The 19681-nt window shown below is 44.7% G+C and overlaps 1 protein-coding gene and 1 pseudogene across 1 annotated transcript; both read left to right on the forward strand.

The window, feature by feature from the left end:
- The first annotated feature begins 868 nt into the window (after nucleotides 1-868).
- LOC127293184 (sister chromatid cohesion 1 protein 1-like) lies at nucleotides 869-15257 on the forward strand. The gene is made up of 21 exons (XM_051322755.2): nucleotides 869-1012; nucleotides 1251-1326; nucleotides 1414-1472; nucleotides 1562-1606; nucleotides 1713-1732; nucleotides 1833-1909; nucleotides 3608-3704; nucleotides 3879-3960; nucleotides 4051-4062; nucleotides 11424-11490; nucleotides 11638-11801; nucleotides 12473-12510; nucleotides 12611-12763; nucleotides 12883-13030; nucleotides 13129-13181; nucleotides 13276-13423; nucleotides 13493-13590; nucleotides 13866-13996; nucleotides 14112-14196; nucleotides 14300-14412; nucleotides 14796-15257. The coding sequence occupies exons 3-18, from the start codon at nucleotides 1442-1444 to the stop codon at nucleotides 13911-13913; spliced, it is 1281 nt and encodes a 426-aa protein (XP_051178715.1). The 5' UTR covers nucleotides 869-1012; nucleotides 1251-1326; nucleotides 1414-1441; the 3' UTR covers nucleotides 13914-13996; nucleotides 14112-14196; nucleotides 14300-14412; nucleotides 14796-15257.
- LOC127346966 (putative pentatricopeptide repeat-containing protein At3g47840) lies at nucleotides 14051-19402 on the forward strand (annotated as a pseudogene).
- Nucleotides 19403-19681: the final 279 nt, after the last annotated feature.

The raw sequence follows: 19681 nt of genomic DNA on the forward strand, positions 1-19681 counted from the left end.
CATCGTGCATTAGGAAGCCCGCCGATGGCCTAGGCACGAGCAACTCTCCGGCGAAATGGTGGTGTAATCACCTTGTTGATAGGCCTCACTGGTGGTGGTGGGCTTGCAGTACAAACCGTTGGACGACGATAGTGACGCCGTCATCTGCTTATATTACTGCATTTAAAAGTTACTAAAACAAAGTTGTTGTTGAAAAGAATTCAGGAAGGACCAACCGTGTGTGATGAACTTGACTAAAGCGACGCCATTGAACTCCGAACGAACACACGAGCTCGAAGAAGTACCGCGAAGGAAACATAGTGCCTAGACGCCGTCCGTGTTTAAACAAATCTATGGCTTATATTTTTCAAGGCGGAGGGAGCACTCGGTTGTAGAAACGAATCATAGAACTTCCTTTGGTATCAGAAATTAAAAGGTTTATTAATCAGTAAAAACTAGAGAAGAATTACCACGAGACATACCGATTCACGGATCAGAGTGACACGTAGTCGATTACGGAACTTCCTTTGGTACTCTACTCGCTCCCTCCCGCGAAACATGTTGGGGGTTTGTCTAAATTGGGATGCGTCTAGACAGTAAATAATAGCTGGATATATTCAAATTTTGACAAATTTCAGACGTGTTAAGGAAAGTAGGAAGTACAGTAATAAGCAGAGAGGTTTATTAATCAACAAGACTAGAGAAGAATTACGAGACACACCTAGTTATTTACGGCGTATTTCACACACAACTTGGATTCGGTGCGAGCCAGCGCAGCGCACGCGGGAGAGATGCTGCGGCGGCATCTTAAAATACCGACACTGCCCTCGGCGCGCGTGCTATTTCTCGGATCTGCCACTCTTTCTTCCCCCACAAGGCCTGGACGAACCGCACGCAACCCCTCGCAAAACCCCACCCACTCCACTCCGCCCGCCTCTCCCCACCCTCCTCCTCCTCCTTCTCTCCGCGGCGCAGCCAGAATGTTCTACTCGCACCAGCTCCTCGCGCGGAAGGCGCCGCTCGGCCAGATATGGTGCGCCTCCTCCCCCGCCCTCCTCCGGCCGCGCCCCTCGCCGCGGTGGCCGCTGATTTCCCCTTTTCCCGAGTTTGATTCCGTGATTTTCCGCGAAATGTTTGGTTCCGGTTTTTTTTTTTTGTGTGTGTGCGGATGCTTCGCTCGATCCGCTCCAACGCGGGATCCCGCTCGTCCGCCGCCGCAGCCTCGATCCGGCCACCGACTGACTCCTGCTTGTTCCCCGTCCGTCTCGCAGGATGGCGGCGACGCTCCACGCGAAGATCAACCGCAAGCGGCAAGCGGCTCGACAAGCTCGACATCATCAAAATCTGGTGAGATAGCAACCCGACCCAACTGATTTCCCTCGCGCGCCGCCCCCGTCCTTGATTTTAACTAACTCGCGTCTATGTGCCGTGCAGCGAGGAGATCCTCAACCCGTCGGTGCCCATGGCGCTCAGGCTCTCCGGGATCCTCATGGGTGAGTCGCTCCCGCTCCCTTCCTCCTCCGCTTACCCCCCACTCCCCGGAACCGTTCGCGTAACGCGCGCGTGTCTGTGTCGTGAGCAGGTGGCGTGGTGATCGTGTACCAGAGGAAGGTGAAGCTCCTCTTCGGTCAGTCACTCCCCTCCCTCCTTTCTCGCGCTGTTTTTTTGTTGCAATGTTCGGGTTCTCATCGCCTCAATTTCGTGTGCACCGTCTCTTGCTCGCTCGCTCGCAGATGATGTGTCCCGGCTCCTGGTAAGTTTCGCCCAATTTCTCCGCTCGCTGCTTGTATCCTTGCCGATTCGGGTCCAATTACGGTCGCACTAATTTCTCGCGCGCGCGCGCGCTCGCGCAGGTGGAGATCAACCAGGCGTGGAAGATCAGGCCGGCCGTGGACCGCACGGTGCTCCCCAAGGGGAAGTCGCAGGCCAAGTAAGCGCTCTCCCCTTCCCCATGCCGTGCTGCAACTGTCTGTGTATGCTCCTGCTCGCTTCGGGTTCATGACGCCCTTCTATCTGAGAGAGATCTGGCTTCCTGTGGTGATAATGCAGAGTTGATGCCCGTTTCTCCCTGGAGAAGGAGTTTTTTTATTTATTTTTCTGTTCAAACTGTGGTGCTAGTCTGGTTGTTGAGATTGGTGTCTATTGCGAGGCAAATTAACTTAACTCTGTGTGTTTATGGAATTTCTTAGAGGTTTGATGCTTGGTAGCAGTGTCAGTATGCCAGCTTCCTTCGTACCAATTGCTATGTGCTGCATTGTCCAGTACTGATTTGACGATGGTACGATGAACCAGCAACGCTAGTGCACTATAGTTTTTCCTTGCAAGTTTACTGATGCTGTATTGTGCGGTACCGGTTTTAGGATGAGCTTGCAGTGATATACTACATTGTGGTGTTTTTTCTTTTTGTGTTCAAACTGTGGTGCTAGTCTGGTTGTTGCTTATGGAATTTCTTAGAGGTTTGATGCTTGGTAGCAGTGTCAGTATGTCAGATTGTCCAGTGCTGATTTTACGATGATATGATGGACCAGCAACGGTAGTGCACTATAGTTTTTTGTTGCAAGTTTCCTGATGCTGCATTGTGCGGTACTGATTTTAGGATGAGCTTGCAGTGATATACTACATTGTGGTATTTTCAGTTTGCTAATAGTTTCCTGATGATCCCACATCACTGATTGCTACGTGCTGCAAAATGTGAATGAGATGCACAGCGCTAGCCGTTGGTTCCTGCTGTAACATGACTCTGTTCTTGTGTTTGGGGGGCAGCAGATATTCATATGACTCTTCATATGGTTTTCTGGCTCCTGTTTTAATCATCCTATTATTCGATCGAATTCATGGGTTGAAATCTGGGTCAAGGAGGAGGGCTATTTGGGTTTCTAGGTGCTGATGCAGGGGTTCATGCAGGTATTATATGTCTCTGCATTTACTGATTTTGATGTCTCGGTTAGTTAATTTTAATCAGCTCCAGGTTGCAAGGTGGTTCTTCGGGCCAACGTGTCTGTGTGTGCGCGCGCATGTATGTGCTGTGTATTTTATGGTAGTCTTCTTTCATTTTATACTCCATTTTTTAGGAACCAGTTTGTCCATTTTCTATCTTAACAATTTTAATAGCGGGGTGGCTGGCTGGCACTGGGAGAAATAAATTAGTTTTGGGCTGTTCACTGCCCACTTATTATTTTTGGTATCTGTTCATGTTTGATTGCTTAAGTATCAATTGATTTCTTGAGACTAGACGATGTTACTGTAGCAGGTCCGAGATTCCGAGAGAAGTGTGGTACTAGGGAGATAATGCTATCTTCAGAGTGGATTTTATCACCTTTGAAATATGTTAACATTTCTTCACATTCTGTCATGTTCAAAGGACAGACACTCATGTCACTGTGCACCTTTTCCTTCACCATTTAGAGTTGGTTAGCACTCCATATACGCTATGTAATCTCTTTCTTATACTGTACCATTTCCATTGAGTTGTTTCAAGTGTTTGACCCTCTCTTTGTTAGATCTTTCATACCCGAACTGCCTTTTCACTTCAGTATACGATGGGTACAAAATGGTGGGTTAGAGAATGATATGTCGTAAGATTAAGAAAACTGTGTGCCATTTTATTTAAAACTGCTGCTTGCTGTAGATACGAAGCAGTGACACTGCCAGAGAACGTGATTGATATGGAGGTGGAGCAGCGCATGCTTTTCACGGATTCTGACACTGCCAAGTTCCGGGGAATGGTAATCCTTGCCATTTTTGGATTCTGGAAGTTGACACTCTGATCAAATACGTAATAAGTGGTGCTAAATCTGTTATAAGCTATCACCACATGAATTGGCTTTTCTGTCTCCTGACTTATGTCTTCTGTGTGAATTGTCTCCTCTCGCATCTGACTGAAATATATTCATGTGCAGCGCCTGGAGGATTTGGATGAACAGTATTTTAATGTCAACCTAGATGATGATAACTTATCCCGCGCCGAGCATCATCACCAAGGTATTTCTTTCTGCTCTTAGGAATTGCACTTTGTGATTTCTTAAGTGCTATTTTTTTTCTAACTCTAGGTTATTTATGATCTTATCTCAGCTGAGCCAGTCAACATTATGTTGGATATTTTGGTGATCTAGGCTGCTCTCCTAGGTCAGATATTTTTGGGTTGCTACAGTAGGGCGGTGCTACAGTAGGGCGGTGCTACAGTAAATGGCCACCTATCCTTATGTGTTGTCTTGATCGGAGACATCGTTTTTGATCCAACGGTGCTGGTTCCCCTAGTGCATAGTGCTAAACATATATAAAGGGGTCAAATGACCTAGAAGAGGAGAGGTGAAACACGGCTGCTCTCAGCTCTCTCTCTCACTCTCTCTCTCACACAAATTAAGCCACCGATCAGGCTAGCACTAAAGCACTGGGAAGAACCTAGCACAAATTGCTCCATCCTGGTGTGAGCAATTAAACAAGAGGAGGCATGGCATCATCTTCAGACCAAGGTATTTCTGATCTTATTCTTTTGTGGCTCAAACTAGAGCTAGTTGATCCTGCTGGATACAACAATGGTATCAGAGCATCTAGCTCTTAAGTTTGAGCCCTCTTATGTTAAGATTCATGCTTGATTTATCAAGCCAAGATCAAGATCAAGGGCATATGCACATACCCATGTGTTTATGTTGTCACCAAGTCAAGGCATATGCCCAAGTTGCTTCTGTGAAAGTATTTTATGCTTATGTTTAAAGGCTGTTCTTCCTGGTTATTAATCATGCCTTAAGTTTAAGCCCTGTTTTCTCAAACTCCAAGCCCTAACAGATTATGTGACACTCTAGGGTTTCAATTTGAGCTATTAACTAAAGGAATTAAAGCCCTTATGTTAAATTCCTATTTTTTCCAGAAACCCTAGAAATTGTTTTTCCTCCTTTCCCCTCCTCAATTATGAACTTTTGGTTTCAGATTGATTAAGATTTAAGGGGAAATAAGTTAATTATGCATAAATCTTGATGTTTTTTTTTCCCAATCCGAAACCCTAAAGTGATGAATTTTTCCACTATTTTGATGTTTATGGTTTCGGCTAAGTGTGAATTGAAGTGGGGATGGATTGATTTGATGCCGTGATCAACCCTAAAGCAAAATCCCCAACTTACCGAAACCCTAAATCATGAAATTCCCCATTTTGGAGGAACCCTAACCCTAACTTAAGAATCATGGCGGTGGAATTTACCTTATGGGTGTCGTCGCCGTCGCTGGCCACGGCGGCGCCGGTGCCACCATTTAATGATGGCGGTTCTGCCCGGGCATGTACCCGAGCAAACCTGCCGACCACCGCACCGGGCCCTGGCGTTCCTTCCTCGCGCGCACGTCGCCGTTGAAGGCCGCCGCGGTGCCGGACTTGCGCGCGGCGGCCGACGCTGTCGCGGGGACGCCCGCACGCGTTCGCTCGCCTCGCGCAGGGTGCCGTCCAGAGCCGCTCGACGGAGCTGCGTGCTGGCCAAAGCTGCACGCAACTCCGGCGAGAGGGCCTAGATGACGCCGAGTCTTCTTCCCCGTCGCGTGGTACTCGCCGCCGCTGTCTCTTGGTCGCTCGGCGTTGCCGCCGCTGTCGGGAGAGGAGAGGAGGAAATGAAGTGGGCTAGGGTTTCGCGGGGGCCAGGCGACGGCGGGCTGGTTTTGTTCCAGCTGCAGTCGTTCCTGGCCGTCGGATTGCATCCGACGGTCCAGGTCGTCCTGGCACGTTGCTAATGGGCCAAGGCCCAGGAGGGGATCAAGGGGAGTTAAAGTGCTGGGCTGGGCCAATTTTGGCCCAGTTCAGCAGGTTTATTATGCTAATATTAAAAAAATATATATATATATTAATTAGGGCTGAAATAAATATCTTTTCAGGGCTATTTTTTCTGGATAAATTGATTATGCTTATTATGTTTATTTTAGGCCACAATTTTAATTGTCATGCTTAGCTAATTTACATGTTGATATTACTTTTATTATTTAGTTTATTTATGATTAATGAATTATGGTGATATTTATCACTATAATTATTATGTGATAATGTTTTCGCTGCAAAATAAAGTTTATGGATCCTCAAATAAAGTGTGGTTTTATGCCTTGTCATTCTGACCAAAGTTGTTTGACGGGCATTTTAACTGCAAAATTCTTTTATTGGTCTGTTTCACTTAGCCAAAGTGATGAGAACCGGGTCGGTAAAAGAAAATAATGAATGAGAATCATTAATGTGTGGCTTCTATTTATCAATTTGGCCAAAGCTAATTGATGAATATTTGTCCACAAAATTTTGTTGTTCATTTTCATCTCTGGCCAAAGCTGATTTGAATTTGATCAATAAAATTTAATGATGATTATGATGATGCTTACTAAAGCATTTTGAATTTTTTTTCTTTTGCAGCAACTAATGTCTCTAATATTGCTGGAATGCTAAATGGCATCGAACAGCTAAATGGCAGCAATTATGTCACGTGGAAGGAGAAGCTTGAGATCACTATGGCCTTACTCAATATTGATTATGCTCTCCTTAATGATCCTCCTGAGGTGCCTAAAGAAAATAATGAAAATTATGAAGCCCTCAAGAATGAATATGACAGTATTAAGGCTAAGTGGGATGACTCTAATCTCAAGTGCCTTATGATGATGAAGGGCTCAATTACACAGAGTATGAGGGGAGCCCTTCCTGATTGTGAGACAGCAAAAGGGTACTTTGCAAAAATTGAGCATCAATTTAAAGGGTCTTCTAAAGTTTATGCAACAAGTCTTATCAGAAGGCTAATTGATGAAAAATATGATCCCACTGGAAGTCTTCGAGAGCATATTATGAAAAAATGCAACATGGCCGCCAAACTAAAGTCAATGGAGATGGAAATCTCTAATGGTTTCCTCGTCCATTTTATTATGTCATCTTTGCCTCCCCAATTTGATCCATTTATGATCAACTATAATGCGATGGATGTTAAATGGGAGATTGATGAAATGATGGCGCGATGTGTGCAAGAAGAAGAAAGGCTTAAGGCTGACAGAATTGATCATGTTAATCAGTTTGGTCATTCACAAAAGAAGAAGTATAGAAAATTTGTGAATGAATATGTGAAGCCCAAGCCTTATAAGTTCAAGGAAAAAGGCCAATCCTCAAAAGGTTCACAACAAAAGAAGCCAGAAAAAGCGCCTAATGCTGAAGGAAATAATTCCAATGCTTGCCACTTTTGTGGAAAAGGTGGGCATAGGCGAAAGGATTGTTTTGGCTTCAAGAAATGGCTCAAAGAAAGAGGTACCGACACTATTACTGTTGTTGAAGAATCCCTTTATGTTAATTATGCCACCAATACTTGGTGGATTGATTCAGGTGCAACAATTCATGTTGTAAATTCGTTGCAGGGATTCAATATGAGGAAGACCCTAAAAAGAGGGGAAAGAACAATTAGAGTTGCTAATGGTGTTGAAGCTTATGCCGAGGCGATTGGAGACTTCACTCTTACACTTCATGGCGGTTTTAAGCTTCAGCTAAATAATGTTCTCTATGTACCCTCGATGAAACGGAATTTAGTTTCCGTCTCATGTTTAGATGATGATAGTTATGAGTGTCACTTTGGGAATAAGCAGTGTATAATTATGTATGACAATAATAATGTTGGCCTTGCCTGCCGACACGACAAACTTTATGTAATTTCCCTTTGTGATGATATAAATAATGTGGGTTCTACCTCAAATATAAATGTCGGCACCAAACGCAAACGTAATGATAATGAGACTTCTTCGAAATTATGGCACTATCGTTTAGGCCATATTTCGAGGGGGAGGATTGAGCGTCTCATTAAAGATCAAGTTCTTCCTTCTCTTGATTTTTCGGATGCGGATGTTGATCATTGTATCGACTGCATCAAAGGAAAATATGCCAAGAAAATTAAGAAAGGTGCAAACCGAAGCACGGGAGTTTTGGAATTAATTCATACGGATATATGTGGTCCATTTAATGTGAGATCGGTGGACGGTTATAATTCATTCATAACGTTCACTGATGATTTCTCCCGTTATGGATATATTTATCAAATCAAAGAAAAATCAGAGGCATTAGACAAGTTCAAGATTTTCAAAGCTGAGGTTGAAAATCAATGTAATAAAAGAATTAAAGTTGTAAGATCTGATCGTGGTGGTGAATACTACGGCAGACATGCAACTTATGGTCAAATTCCTGGACCATTTGCAAAATTCTTACGGGAAAATGGCATTGCCGCCAAGATTTCAAGACTGGGTGAACCTCAAGAAACGGGGTGGCTGAAAGGAGAAACCGCACACTTATGGATATGGTGCGGAGTATGTTAAGCCACTCCACTTTACCGGTGAATTTATGGATGGAAGCCCTTAAAACAAGACACATATTCTTAACGGTGGTTCCCATGAAATCGGTGCCCAAAACACCGTATGAATTATGGACTGGGAAAAAGCCAACCCTGAATTATTTTCATGTATGGGGCTGTCCTGCTGAAGCAAGGATTTTTAATCCGGTTATGGGAAAATTAGACCCCAAGACAGTCAGTTGCCATTTTATTGGTTATCCTGACAAATCTAAAGCATATCGATTTTATTGTCCAAATCAGACAACGAAATTTGTTGAAACAAGACACGCTGTGTTCTTGGAAAGTGATATGATGAGGGGGAGCATGACTCCCAGAGAAATAGTCTTGGAAGAAAAACAGGAACATGTCCCGATGCCTGTAATCCAAGAGCCGTTGTTTCCAAGATACATACTGAGACTGCACCTCAAGTTTCAGCTCCTGTAGCTGATGGTGCTCGCAAAACTAGACAACAAAAGGACCAAGGACAGCAATTACGAGTGTATTCAAGAAGGCAACGTGCTGCTAATACAACACCTGTTGATACACCGGTGACTGTCCCAGATGTCACATCTAATGATGCTTTTGTTGAAAATAATCAGCAGTCTCAAACTGTTATTAATGTGCCGAATAATGAGCCCCTTAGAAGGTCACAGCGGGCTAGAAAGCCTGCTATTCCTGATGATTATCTCACCTACATGAGTGAGGATACAAATGAGCCAGTATTGGATAATGATCCCACCTCATTTAAGGAGGCTATGGAAAGTGAACATTCATCTAAATGGCTCGATGCTATGAAAGATGAAATGAAGTCCATGAGCACTAATGATGTATGGGACTTAGTAGAAATCCCTGAAGGAGCCAAAACAGTTGGATGCAAATGGGTCTATAAGACCAAACGTGACTCCAAGGGTGATATCGAAAGATTTAAAGCAAGGCTTGTGGCAAAAGGATTCACTCAAAGAGAAGGGATTGATTATAATGAAACTTTTTCACCCGTCTCTTCGAAGGATTCATTCAGAATAATTATGGCACTCGTGGCTCATTATGATTTAGAGCTACATCAGATGGATGTCAAAACGGCATTTCTAAATGGTGACTTACATGAAGATGTATACATGGCACAACCGGAAGGTTTTGTTGTGGAAGAAAATAAACATTTAGGATGTCATCTGAAGAAATCCATCTATGGTTTGAAACAAGCATCAAGAGAGTGGTATCTCAAATTTGATCAAGTCATAAGGAAATTTGGCTTTAAGGAAAATAAGGACAATTGTGTTTATGTTAAGTTCAGGGGGAGTAATTTTATCTTCCTAATATTATATGTTGATGACATACTCTTGGCCAGCAGTGATAAAAATATGTTGATGGAGACCAAGAGATTCCTGTCTTCAAAGTTCGATATGAAAGATCTCGGTGAAGCAACTTATGTTTTAGGAATTGAAATTCACCGGGATAGATCCAGAGGGATCTTGGGGCTATCTCGTAGAGCATATATTGAAAAGGTGCGAAAAAGTACAATATGTATAAGTGCTCAGCCTACTTTGCTCCTATTGTTAAGGGCGATAAATTTGGGACTTTCCAAAGGCCCAAGAAATAATTATGAATCACAAGCAGATGAAGTCAATTCCTTATGCCTCAATTGTTGGGAGTATTATGTATGCACAAGTGTGCACTCGCCCGATTTAGCTTTTGTGACCGGGATGCTTAGCGAGATATCGGTCCAATCCAGTCCTGGATCACTGGAAGGCTGCTAAAAAGGTCTTGCGTTATTTGCAAGGTACTAAAGGCCTCATGCTTACTTATGAGAAATCTGATAACCTCGAAATAGTGGGTTATTCAGATGCTGATTTTGCGGGGTGTGTTGATACTAAGAAATCCACATCAGGTTATATCTTCACCCTTGCAAAAGGAGCTATATCATGGAAAAGCTCAAAGCAAACTGTTACTGCATCGTCGACAATGCAGGCAGAATTTGTAGCATGTTATGAGGCAACCGGGCAGGCGGTATGGTTGAAGAATTTTATCCCTAAGACTAAGAGTGATTGACAAGATTTCCGTGCCTCTCACTCTATACTGCGATAATCAACCCGCAGTGATCTATGCGAGTAACAACAAGTCAAGTGCAGCTGGCAAATTTATTGACATTAAGTATCTTGTTGTGAAAGATAGAATCCAGGATCAAACAATAGATATCAAGTACATTAGTACTAAATTTATGTTAGCGGATCCGCTCACGAAAGGCTTACCACCCAGCGTATTTAGAGAGCATGTTGCCGGCATGGGTTTGGTTGAAAGCTTTTAATCCTGGAGAAGTTGGAACTATTATGGCACCATCTCCCCAAAAGGGGCTCATTTTGAGATCGGATGGGAACCATAGTCACTTGGTTTAGCAGTACTTAATTGACTGTTGTAACCTATTGTCTTGGTGTACCATTTTATCAAAAGATGAGTCTGTAATGTTTATGATGTTTATGTAAAGAATCATGTAAATTAAGTTAATATATGATGTGAATAAAGTTTATGGAGCTCATAAATTAAAGAGGTTCATTTTGATATGAAGTAATGTGCTATAGTCACTAGATTAAATGGTACCTAACAGACCATTATAATCTTTTCGTCCTAGTGCATTATTTTGTTGAAAAAAAAAATGAGCTTATAATGATCAGCCTTACGATCAAGGGGGAGAATGTTGGATATTTTGGTGATCTAGGCTGCTCTCCTAGGTCAGATATTTTTGGGTTGCTACAGTAGGACGGTGCTACAGTAGGGCGGTGCTACAGTAAATGGCCACCTATCCTTATGTGTTGTCTTGATCGGAGACATCGTTTTTGATCCAACGGTGCTGGTTCCCCTAGTGCATAGTGCTAAACATATATAAAGGGGTCAAATGACCTAGAAGAGGAGAGGTGAAACACGGCTGCTGTCAGCTCTCTCTCTCACTCTCTCTCTCACACAAATTAAGCCACCGATCAGGCTAGCACTAAAGCACTGGGAAGAACCTAGCACAAATTGCTCCATCCTGGTGTGAGCAATTAAACAAGAGGAGGCATGGCATCATCTTCAGACCAAGGTATTTCTGATCTTATTCTTTTGTGGCTCAAACTAGAGCTAGTTGATCCTGCTGGATACAACACATTACCCTTGTCGATAACTTTGAGTCTGGGTTTGCTGAAACTGATATCTTCAATCGCTTTGAGAGGTAAAGCAAAGTTAGATTTCCCTACTAGAATTATTTAAGTTATGTTCCTTATTTTAGTTTACCATTCTTGTGTGGTTGATGTTGTGTGCTTCTTCTAATTTGGTGGTGAGTACCAATATTCATTGTGCAATTGTACCTTGTCACCAGGTTTGACATCGCAGATGATGACACGACAGTCCATATTTCGCCCGAGGAACACCCACAGGCTCCAAGTACACTAATTCCCTCTCCACCAAGACAGGAAGAACCTCCTCAACAACAGGAACAGTTTCATGCTGCCCCTTCCCCCTTCCGTGAAGAACCTCAACAAGGTGAAAACAAGCACATGATTTAGTATATTTGATGATGCTATCATGGGAAATGGTTTATCAGCTTGTAAAATTAGAAATCATCTCGGTTTGATGCCCACTGGACACCAATTATCATCTCAGTTTTCAGTAGGCAACACATTCACCATGTTATTTCAATTCAGGGAAACTTCCATCCAGACTTTTTTCATTGCATAGGTCTTTCTGTAGTATGTTTCTTCATGGATAGTACAAGTTTATGGTTATTGTGACAGCTAAAGATTTGCACTGGTTCTTACCGTATTGCGTGCTATGACTATTTTGTCAAGTAGCTAAAAGATTTTCTTCACCCATTATCTCCCATAACCCTTGTAAATGGGCAAATCAACGATGTAGGACTATATTGTGGATTAAGTGGACATGTACTCTTGATTGCAGCCAAGTCCGCTATGTAAGTTTTGGTAATCTGATAGCACCATTCACTCTTTATGACTGATTGTTACGACCCACATTATAATACTGAGTTTGAACCTTTTCTACTTGATAAACAAAACTTTCATGTAGTTCCCCGCTTATCATAATTTCCTGTATTTTGCCTGATTGGTATATTAGAAGTCGTACCACTGGTCTCAGTTTGAGTACATCTACAGTACAGGGCAAGTATCTTGTTTTAATCTATGACGATTCTTCTGCAGGGGATTCATTGAACGAGCAAAAGGAGCGGAAGCTGAAGGTCCGTAAGATTTATCTGACGAATAGTTAGCTTTATGTGAAACTCTAATAAGGTAAAGGAGTTTGGTGTTGTTTACATGAGAATGCTTTTCACAAAGCAGGGAAAACAACCAGCTAGATCATCAAAGAGAAAAGCACGCGTGCCGGGCCCTGAAGTGACTGTGGATACCCAGACAATGATCTCAGGAAATATATATCAGACATGGTTGAAGGACCCGTCAAGCCTTGTCTCTAAAAGGCGCCGAGTCAGCAGTGTATGTCAATGTGTTATTGCTCGGGACTACCTATTTTCCAAGATGTCTGAACTGATGCATTTTACTTACAGAATTGATGGTTGTCTGTTTACTGTTTACAGAAAATTAATTTTATTCAGGAAACCAAGATAGGCGACCGCATGAACTTGCCCCCGGTTGGCTTAATGTCTTGCTCAGAGAACTCACCAGGATTCTATTACCCTAAGCAGCTTATGCAGCTCTGGAAGGAATGCACTGAAACCAAGTCCTCAAAGCCCTCTTCTTCAGGTCACTCTAAAACTTGATTTCGTGTCACCTTTTTTACTGCAATAAATGCATTTTTTAACCTGAGGTGCTAATTCCGAGCTGAACGCTGCTTCATACAGGAGAGAAAACATCATCATCACAAGAGCAGCAGCCAAGAAACTCGCCACCTCAGGTTGTTCCAGATCTAGTTTTTGGAAAAAATTCTGACATGTTTCCATACTGCTTACTTGCATCAACATTTATCTCAAAAGTGGTTCAACTTGCAGCCTCAAGAAGAACATCAGAATGAAATGGGAGCTCAACCAATGGACTTCACAGATGGCATTGAAAAGATCAGAGTAAACAAGACTGGAGAATTTGAAAATGGTTTTGATTCTGTGCATGGTGACCATAGTGTTACACCGGGAAGTCCTGGTAAGTTGGAAATCTTTGTTTTCAAAGTTGTTCTTCTTTAGCCAGTAGATGACATCAGCTCTGCTGTAGGGTTAAGTCACAGGTCCGCGTCAAGCTCTGGTGGCTCTAGAAGGGGGGGGATTTCTTCCGTTGGATCCAGAAATACCTTTGCAACCTGGAAGTGGAAGGTAACTGATGATATGGTCTTTATAGTTGCATGAATAATGGAATATTGTGATCTTGTTGTTCTGAAAATCCTCGATCATTAAGTCTTTTTTTCTCTCCTTATACTGGGGTTTTCCTTTTGTTTCTATGCTCCAACATCTAGAAACTGTTGGGAGCTGTCTCATTGATGGTCAATTTGACATAAAGGAAAATGCCTGATCGTTGATGTTAAACATCATATGGTTCTTCATTGTGTTGCTTAGTTCCTCAGTGTAACTGTGTGAGGACTATTGAACAGGTCCAAGAGGAGGCAGCTTTCATCTGGAAGAAGCTTGGGAAACCTTGAGCCAGTTGAAGAGGAATTCCCGCTGGAGCAAGAATTGAGGGACTTCAAGCTGAGAAGGCTTTCAAACATTGGACCAACTCCTGGTTAGTTTAATTTCTGCCTTTCTTTACTTAGTTTAAACTGCTGTAATACGGATAATGTGTACTTCGTCATATTTTCTCCATGAAAATAGCAGTTAAAATATAAATTTCGTTTCAGATCTTCTGGAAGAAACCGAACCAACCCAAACTCCGAATCAGAAGAAATCCAATCTTCCTGATGAGATCACCGAATCAATACACACGTAAGTATCGTGGGCACATTGCTGATATTTCCAGGGCGGCTTATGGTTGACTCACGGCTTACAAGTTTGTACATCATGTGACGCTAGATTTGAATTCATGCAGGCACTTGAAGCTACACTTTGATGGCCCAAGTGCCCCGCAGTCCGAATCCCTAAGCCATCTGACTGTTGAGATGAATACAGCACAGGCTGCCCGGCTGTTCTATCAAGCATGTGGTATGAGATAGTTTGCCAATTCTCCTGGTTAACCGTGCAAATACTAGCTGTCTTAATCCATGATGATATATTTCCTTTCCTGATTGTTGCCCCATTCATAGTTTCCATGTGCCATAGCTATAAGTACATGCTGCTTCACAGGCCATGATTGCTTGCTCTGTTATGCTGGTTTATTTATAGGATCTTGATAAGTTTTTAACTTGGATGTGGTTTTAACTGAAGATACATCAATGCCATGCATGAAAACTGGGAAACACTGAGTTTGCACGAGCATTTGAAACACTGGAGACATAACTGCTACTAGGACGTGCACCGCAAATTTCCATTTGACTGTGTATTGCTGAATGTAGCTTGCTGCTTACTGCGGTTTCTATATCGTGCAGTTTTGGCAACTCTGGATCGCGTCAAGGTCACGCAGGTGGAGCCGTACGGCCCCATCCTGATCTCGAGAGGGCCAAACATGTGATCTCCCCTCCTAATGTTAACACCTGGAAGAATCAGAACCTCGTGTTTTATATATCTATAGTAGTGTTTTATATATCTGTAGCATAAAGTCCTGTAGGTGGGGTTACGTCTGCTGGTGGGAAGCAAGTGATGGTGCTGTGTTAAGTTGGTAGTTTTGTTCAGGTCGCAGGGAAGTTTTGTAAGCTAAGTTATGCTCAACTGAGAGGTTTGAGATTTCGTGTAGGTCAGTTTTGCGTGTTATGTTTATCAGGAGATAACTTGTACTGAACTGAAGTCTTGTTGGGATAGCTTGCACTGGAGCCTTGTTGGCTTTGTTGAATCCTTATGTTTTATCCCACTTTACATCACTTGATTGAAATGCGTTTTTTGATTACCGTTTATTCAAAGTTTTTGTAGACATACATTGCCATATAATATTTGTTTGAACTCAACCAGTCTTCAATGCTTACAAAATGTTGCACTACATGCAGTCCGGTGATTTCTACCGCCTGAGAAAGGAAATGCCACCGCTGTTTCTCCGTATTTGTCTGTTGAAATTTCAAATTTAACAAATGGAGTAGCAAAGTAACCGAGTAAGATACAAATTCAAAATTTGACCAGTTGGTAATACGTGAGACATTTAACGGCACAAGTGTAAACGCCATAGTTTTTGAAACAGTTGAACAGAAGTGGTCTCAAAACAGTTTTGACACTCTCGTCCAAAACCAAACACATCAGATAAAAAAAGCAAACACTTGGTGGCTCGCTTCCTATCCTTCCGCGCGTGAAGCCGCTCCGCGCAGGCCCTGTTCCACGCCGCGCTCCTCGCCGGCCATGCCGCGGCGGGGGACTTCGCCGGCGCGATGGCGCTCTTCTGCTGGGGACTTCCTCACCGCTGGCTGCCGCCGACCCGTTCATCATCAGCCTCGCGTTCAAGGCATGCACTGCCGCGGCAGCGGACGCCACGTCCCTTCACGCATCCGCCGTTTCTTCGGCCGTCACCTCCGTCTACGTCGCCACCGCGCTGGCCGACGCTTACGCCAAGGCCGGTCGCCTCGCGTTCGCGCTCAGGGTGTTTGACGAAATGCCGCGGAAGAACGTGGTCTCCTGGACCGCGCTCGTCGGCGCGCTGACCCGACGCCACGACACGCTCCGAAGCTTCGCCCAGATGCGCGCCTCGGGTGTGCCCTGCGACTCCCACGCGTGCGCGGCCGCGCTCACCGCTCCGCTTGCATCGAGGACGCCACCGGCGTGCTCGCCCGCCGCGGCCGTGAGGTGCACGCGCTCCGCACCAAGCTCGGCGTCGACGCCACGCCCTACGTCGCCAACACGCTCTACGCGCGCCGCGGCGACGCTGATGGCGCGCTGGCTGCCATCGGACGCATGGGGCTCGCGCCGCTATGTTTCTGAGTGGACGACGCTGATATCCTCCTACGTGCAGACCGGCCGTCCGAAGGAGGCCATCCAGGCGTTCGTCGCCATGCTTCGTGGCGAGGCACCATCTGATTCAGCATCACCAAACGAGTACACCTTCGCTGCAGGCATCGCTGCATGTGCAGCAGACATTTCGTGTGTCCATCTTGGAGAGCAGCTGCATTCACAAGCTGCGCGGGGAGGGTTCGCCAGCGCCCGCTCGGTGGCCAACTCACTGGTCACGCGCGGGTCGCCAGCCGTCTCTCGGCAGCGGATGCCGTGTTCCGGGAAAGTGCTGCCAAGGATGTTGTCTCTTGGAGCGCGATCATATGGGGCTATGCATGCGCAGGAAGGGCTCGCCGAGGAGGCTTTTGCTCTGTTTACTGAAATGCGAAGGCATCACTGTCCTTGCCCGAACGAGTTCACTCTTGCCAATCTCCTGAGTGTGTGCGCAACTTCAGAAACATTGGACGCTCATCGCCAGCTCCATGCACTCGCTGTCGCTTCTGGACTAGAACACCATGAGATGATCCGAAGTGCGCTCGCTGATATGTATGGGAACAGTGTATTTTCCAATCGCACGGAAGACGATGTGGTTTCATGGACTGCGATGATCGTTGGGCATGCTGAGCATGGCCACAACAAGAGGGCACTTGAACTGTTTGAATAAATGTGCCTTGTTGGGCTAAAACCGGACCATGTTGCGTTCATCGGCGTGCTCAGTGCTTGTTGTCATGCTGGGGAAGTCGAGCTTGGACTGAGATACCTCGGTGCAATGAGCAAAAGCTATGGACTGGAGCCTGCCAAGGCGCACTATGGTTGTGTTGTGGATTTGCTCAGCAGGGCTGGTAGAACAAATGAGGCGGAGGAGCTGATTGAACGGATGGCTCCTAATGAAAGAGACGGTGTTGTTTGGACTTCTTTGCTTAGGGCACGTGCAGCTCGAGGGGCAGAGGAAACCGCGAAGAAAGCTGCGGAGAGAGCAATGGAGGCCGAGCCATGGGGTGCAGGAGCACATGTGGCAATGGCGAATCTGTACGCCGGCAAGGGACAATGGCGTGATGCAGCAGAAGAGAGGCATATGGTGAAGCAGAAAGGGGTTGTGAAAGAGGTGGGGTGGTCATCGATCGCAGTTGGAGGGGAGGGCAGGGGGGTCGGGGTGTTTGCTGCAGGTGACCGTACGCATCCCCAAGACTATGTGATCTATGAGATGCTTGAGTTTATTTACTTCGGAGTTGGATTGGCTCGCTATTTACCTGATCAGATGAATCTAACATCAGAACTGGAGCCGATGGTTAACAGCTAGCTGACCAACTGATCAGTTTCAGAAGAAGCATTGGCTTCAAAGGAAAAATCCACAGAAGTCTTGGCATGATGAGCACTAATTCGGCTTGACTGTTATGCTTCTGTCTTGGGAAGATGATGCGGCTTTGATCTAGAAACAACTCTTGCGAAGATGGTTGATTGGTTGTAGCAAATTTGTAGGAGGCAAGTTTTCTCATCGAAACTTCAGCATACAGGCATGTGCCAACAGTAGCATATATGTGTTTACCAGACTGCAGTAATGAACACCAATACAATCTGATCAAATAAGGTGTTTCGTATCTCAGATGCTAAATTGTTATCTGCATCAGATTTGCATAGAAGGCGATCACTCACTGCTCTATCACTACTGCAAGTTTGCAGCATGGCAACAATGACTTGGAGCAATGGAGCAGACATGAATGTGACGGGCGGGTTGATGCTTTTTGTTGTTTGTAAAGATGCGGCTAATCTTCTGAAGGGAGCCAGATCACAGTAGAGAATCAACATTCTTCCCAGCAACATTGCTAGTGGTGGTGGCACACTGGCACCCAAAGGTACGTGGGCATGTATGTGTATCATGCTAGTTGGCTAGTACCCCGATTCTTGACCAAGAAATTGATAGCTTGGTGATGATTCTTCTAAAGGTCCTTATGTCAATCTTTAGTTCTTTACACCATAATAGCTTAGCTTTGTACCAACTAGTGATAGTATATTCTCCTTGTTGACAATATCTACAATGTAATCAGCGGTAATCAAGTCTATGTACATACTTTTGACATTTTCCGTCTCTGCTGACCATTTAGTGCCTTTTGGAACAATTTACAAATGTCCCGATGATGATTCTGTACTCTCGGTTTCTCTGTGCAGATGTTTTGGGGGCGTCCATCTGTCCAGCAATGGTTGCTGAATAATTGAATGGAACTGAATGTAAGATCTATATGTTCAATTCAGGTGCAGTATAGTTCAGGGTGTAGTATAATTATGCGGCTTTGAGCTAGAAATAACTCTTGAGAAGATGGTTGATTGCCTGTAACAAATCTGTAGAGGCTAGTTTTCTCGCATCTGCCAAATCAACATTCTTCCCAGCAACATTGGTAGTGGTGGTACACTGGCACCCAAAGTTAAGTCGTCCTCACTCCAGCGCCTCTTGCTTGTCACCTCCTCGTCGGAAGAGGAACTGGCGGACGACTGATACGTCTCAAACGTATCTATAATTTCTTATGTTCCATGCTAGTTTTATGACAATACTCACATGTTTTATATACACTTTATATCATTATTATGCATTTTCCGGCACTAACCTATTAACAAGATGTCGAAGCGCAAGTTCCTGTTTTCTGCTGTTTTTGGTTTCAGAAATCCTACACAGGAAATATTCTCGGAATTGGACGAAACAAAAGCCCAGGGTCTTATTTTCCACGGAGCTTTCCAGAAGACCGAAGGAGAGACGGAATGGGGCCACGAGGTGGCCACCCCACAAGGCGGCGCGGTGGGGCCCCTGGCCGCGCCGGCCTAGGGTGTGGGCCCCTCGAGCCTCTCCCGACTCTGCCTCTTCGCCTATTTATTCTCTCCGTCGCGAAAACCCTATTACCGAGAGCCACGATACGAGAAAAGTTCCAGAGACGCCGCCGCCGCCAATCTCATCTCGGGGGATTCAGGAGATCGCCTCCGGCACCCTGCCGGAGAGGGGAATCATCACCCGGAGGACTCTACATCACCATGATCGCCTCCGGACTGATGTGTGAGTAGTTCATCCTTGAACTATGGGTCCATAGCAGTAGCTAGATGGTTGTCTTCTCCTCTTGTGCTATCATGTTAAGATCTTGTGAGCTGCCTATCATGATCAAGATCATCTATTTGTAATGCTACATGTTGTGTTTGTTGGGATCCGATGAATATGGAATACTATGTCAAGTTGATTATTGATCTATCATATATGTGTTGTTTATGATCTTGCATGCTCTCCGTTGCTAGTAGAGGCTCTAGCCAAGTTGATACTTGTGACTCCAAGAGGGAATATTTATGCTCGATAGTGGGTTCATGCCTCCATTGAATCTGGGACAGTGACAGAAAGTTCTAAGGTTATGGATGTGCTGTTGCCACTAGG

Source organism: Lolium perenne, chromosome 4 (assembly GCF_019359855.2).
Source record: "Lolium perenne isolate Kyuss_39 chromosome 4, Kyuss_2.0, whole genome shotgun sequence".
Lineage (NCBI taxonomy): Eukaryota > Viridiplantae > Streptophyta > Magnoliopsida > Poales > Poaceae > Lolium > Lolium perenne.

Coding starts and splice junctions, on each gene's coding strand:
- LOC127293184 (XM_051322755.2), top strand. CDS start 1,442: ATGGCGCTCAGGCTCTCCGGGATCCTCATGG. Junction 11,802..12,472: donor CCGTGAAGAACCTCAACAAG/GTGAAAACAAGC, acceptor ATTCTTCTGCAG/GGGATTCATTGAACGAGCAA. Junction 13,031..13,128: donor CTCAAAGCCCTCTTCTTCAG/GTCACTCTAAAA, acceptor TGCTTCATACAG/GAGAGAAAACATCATCATCA.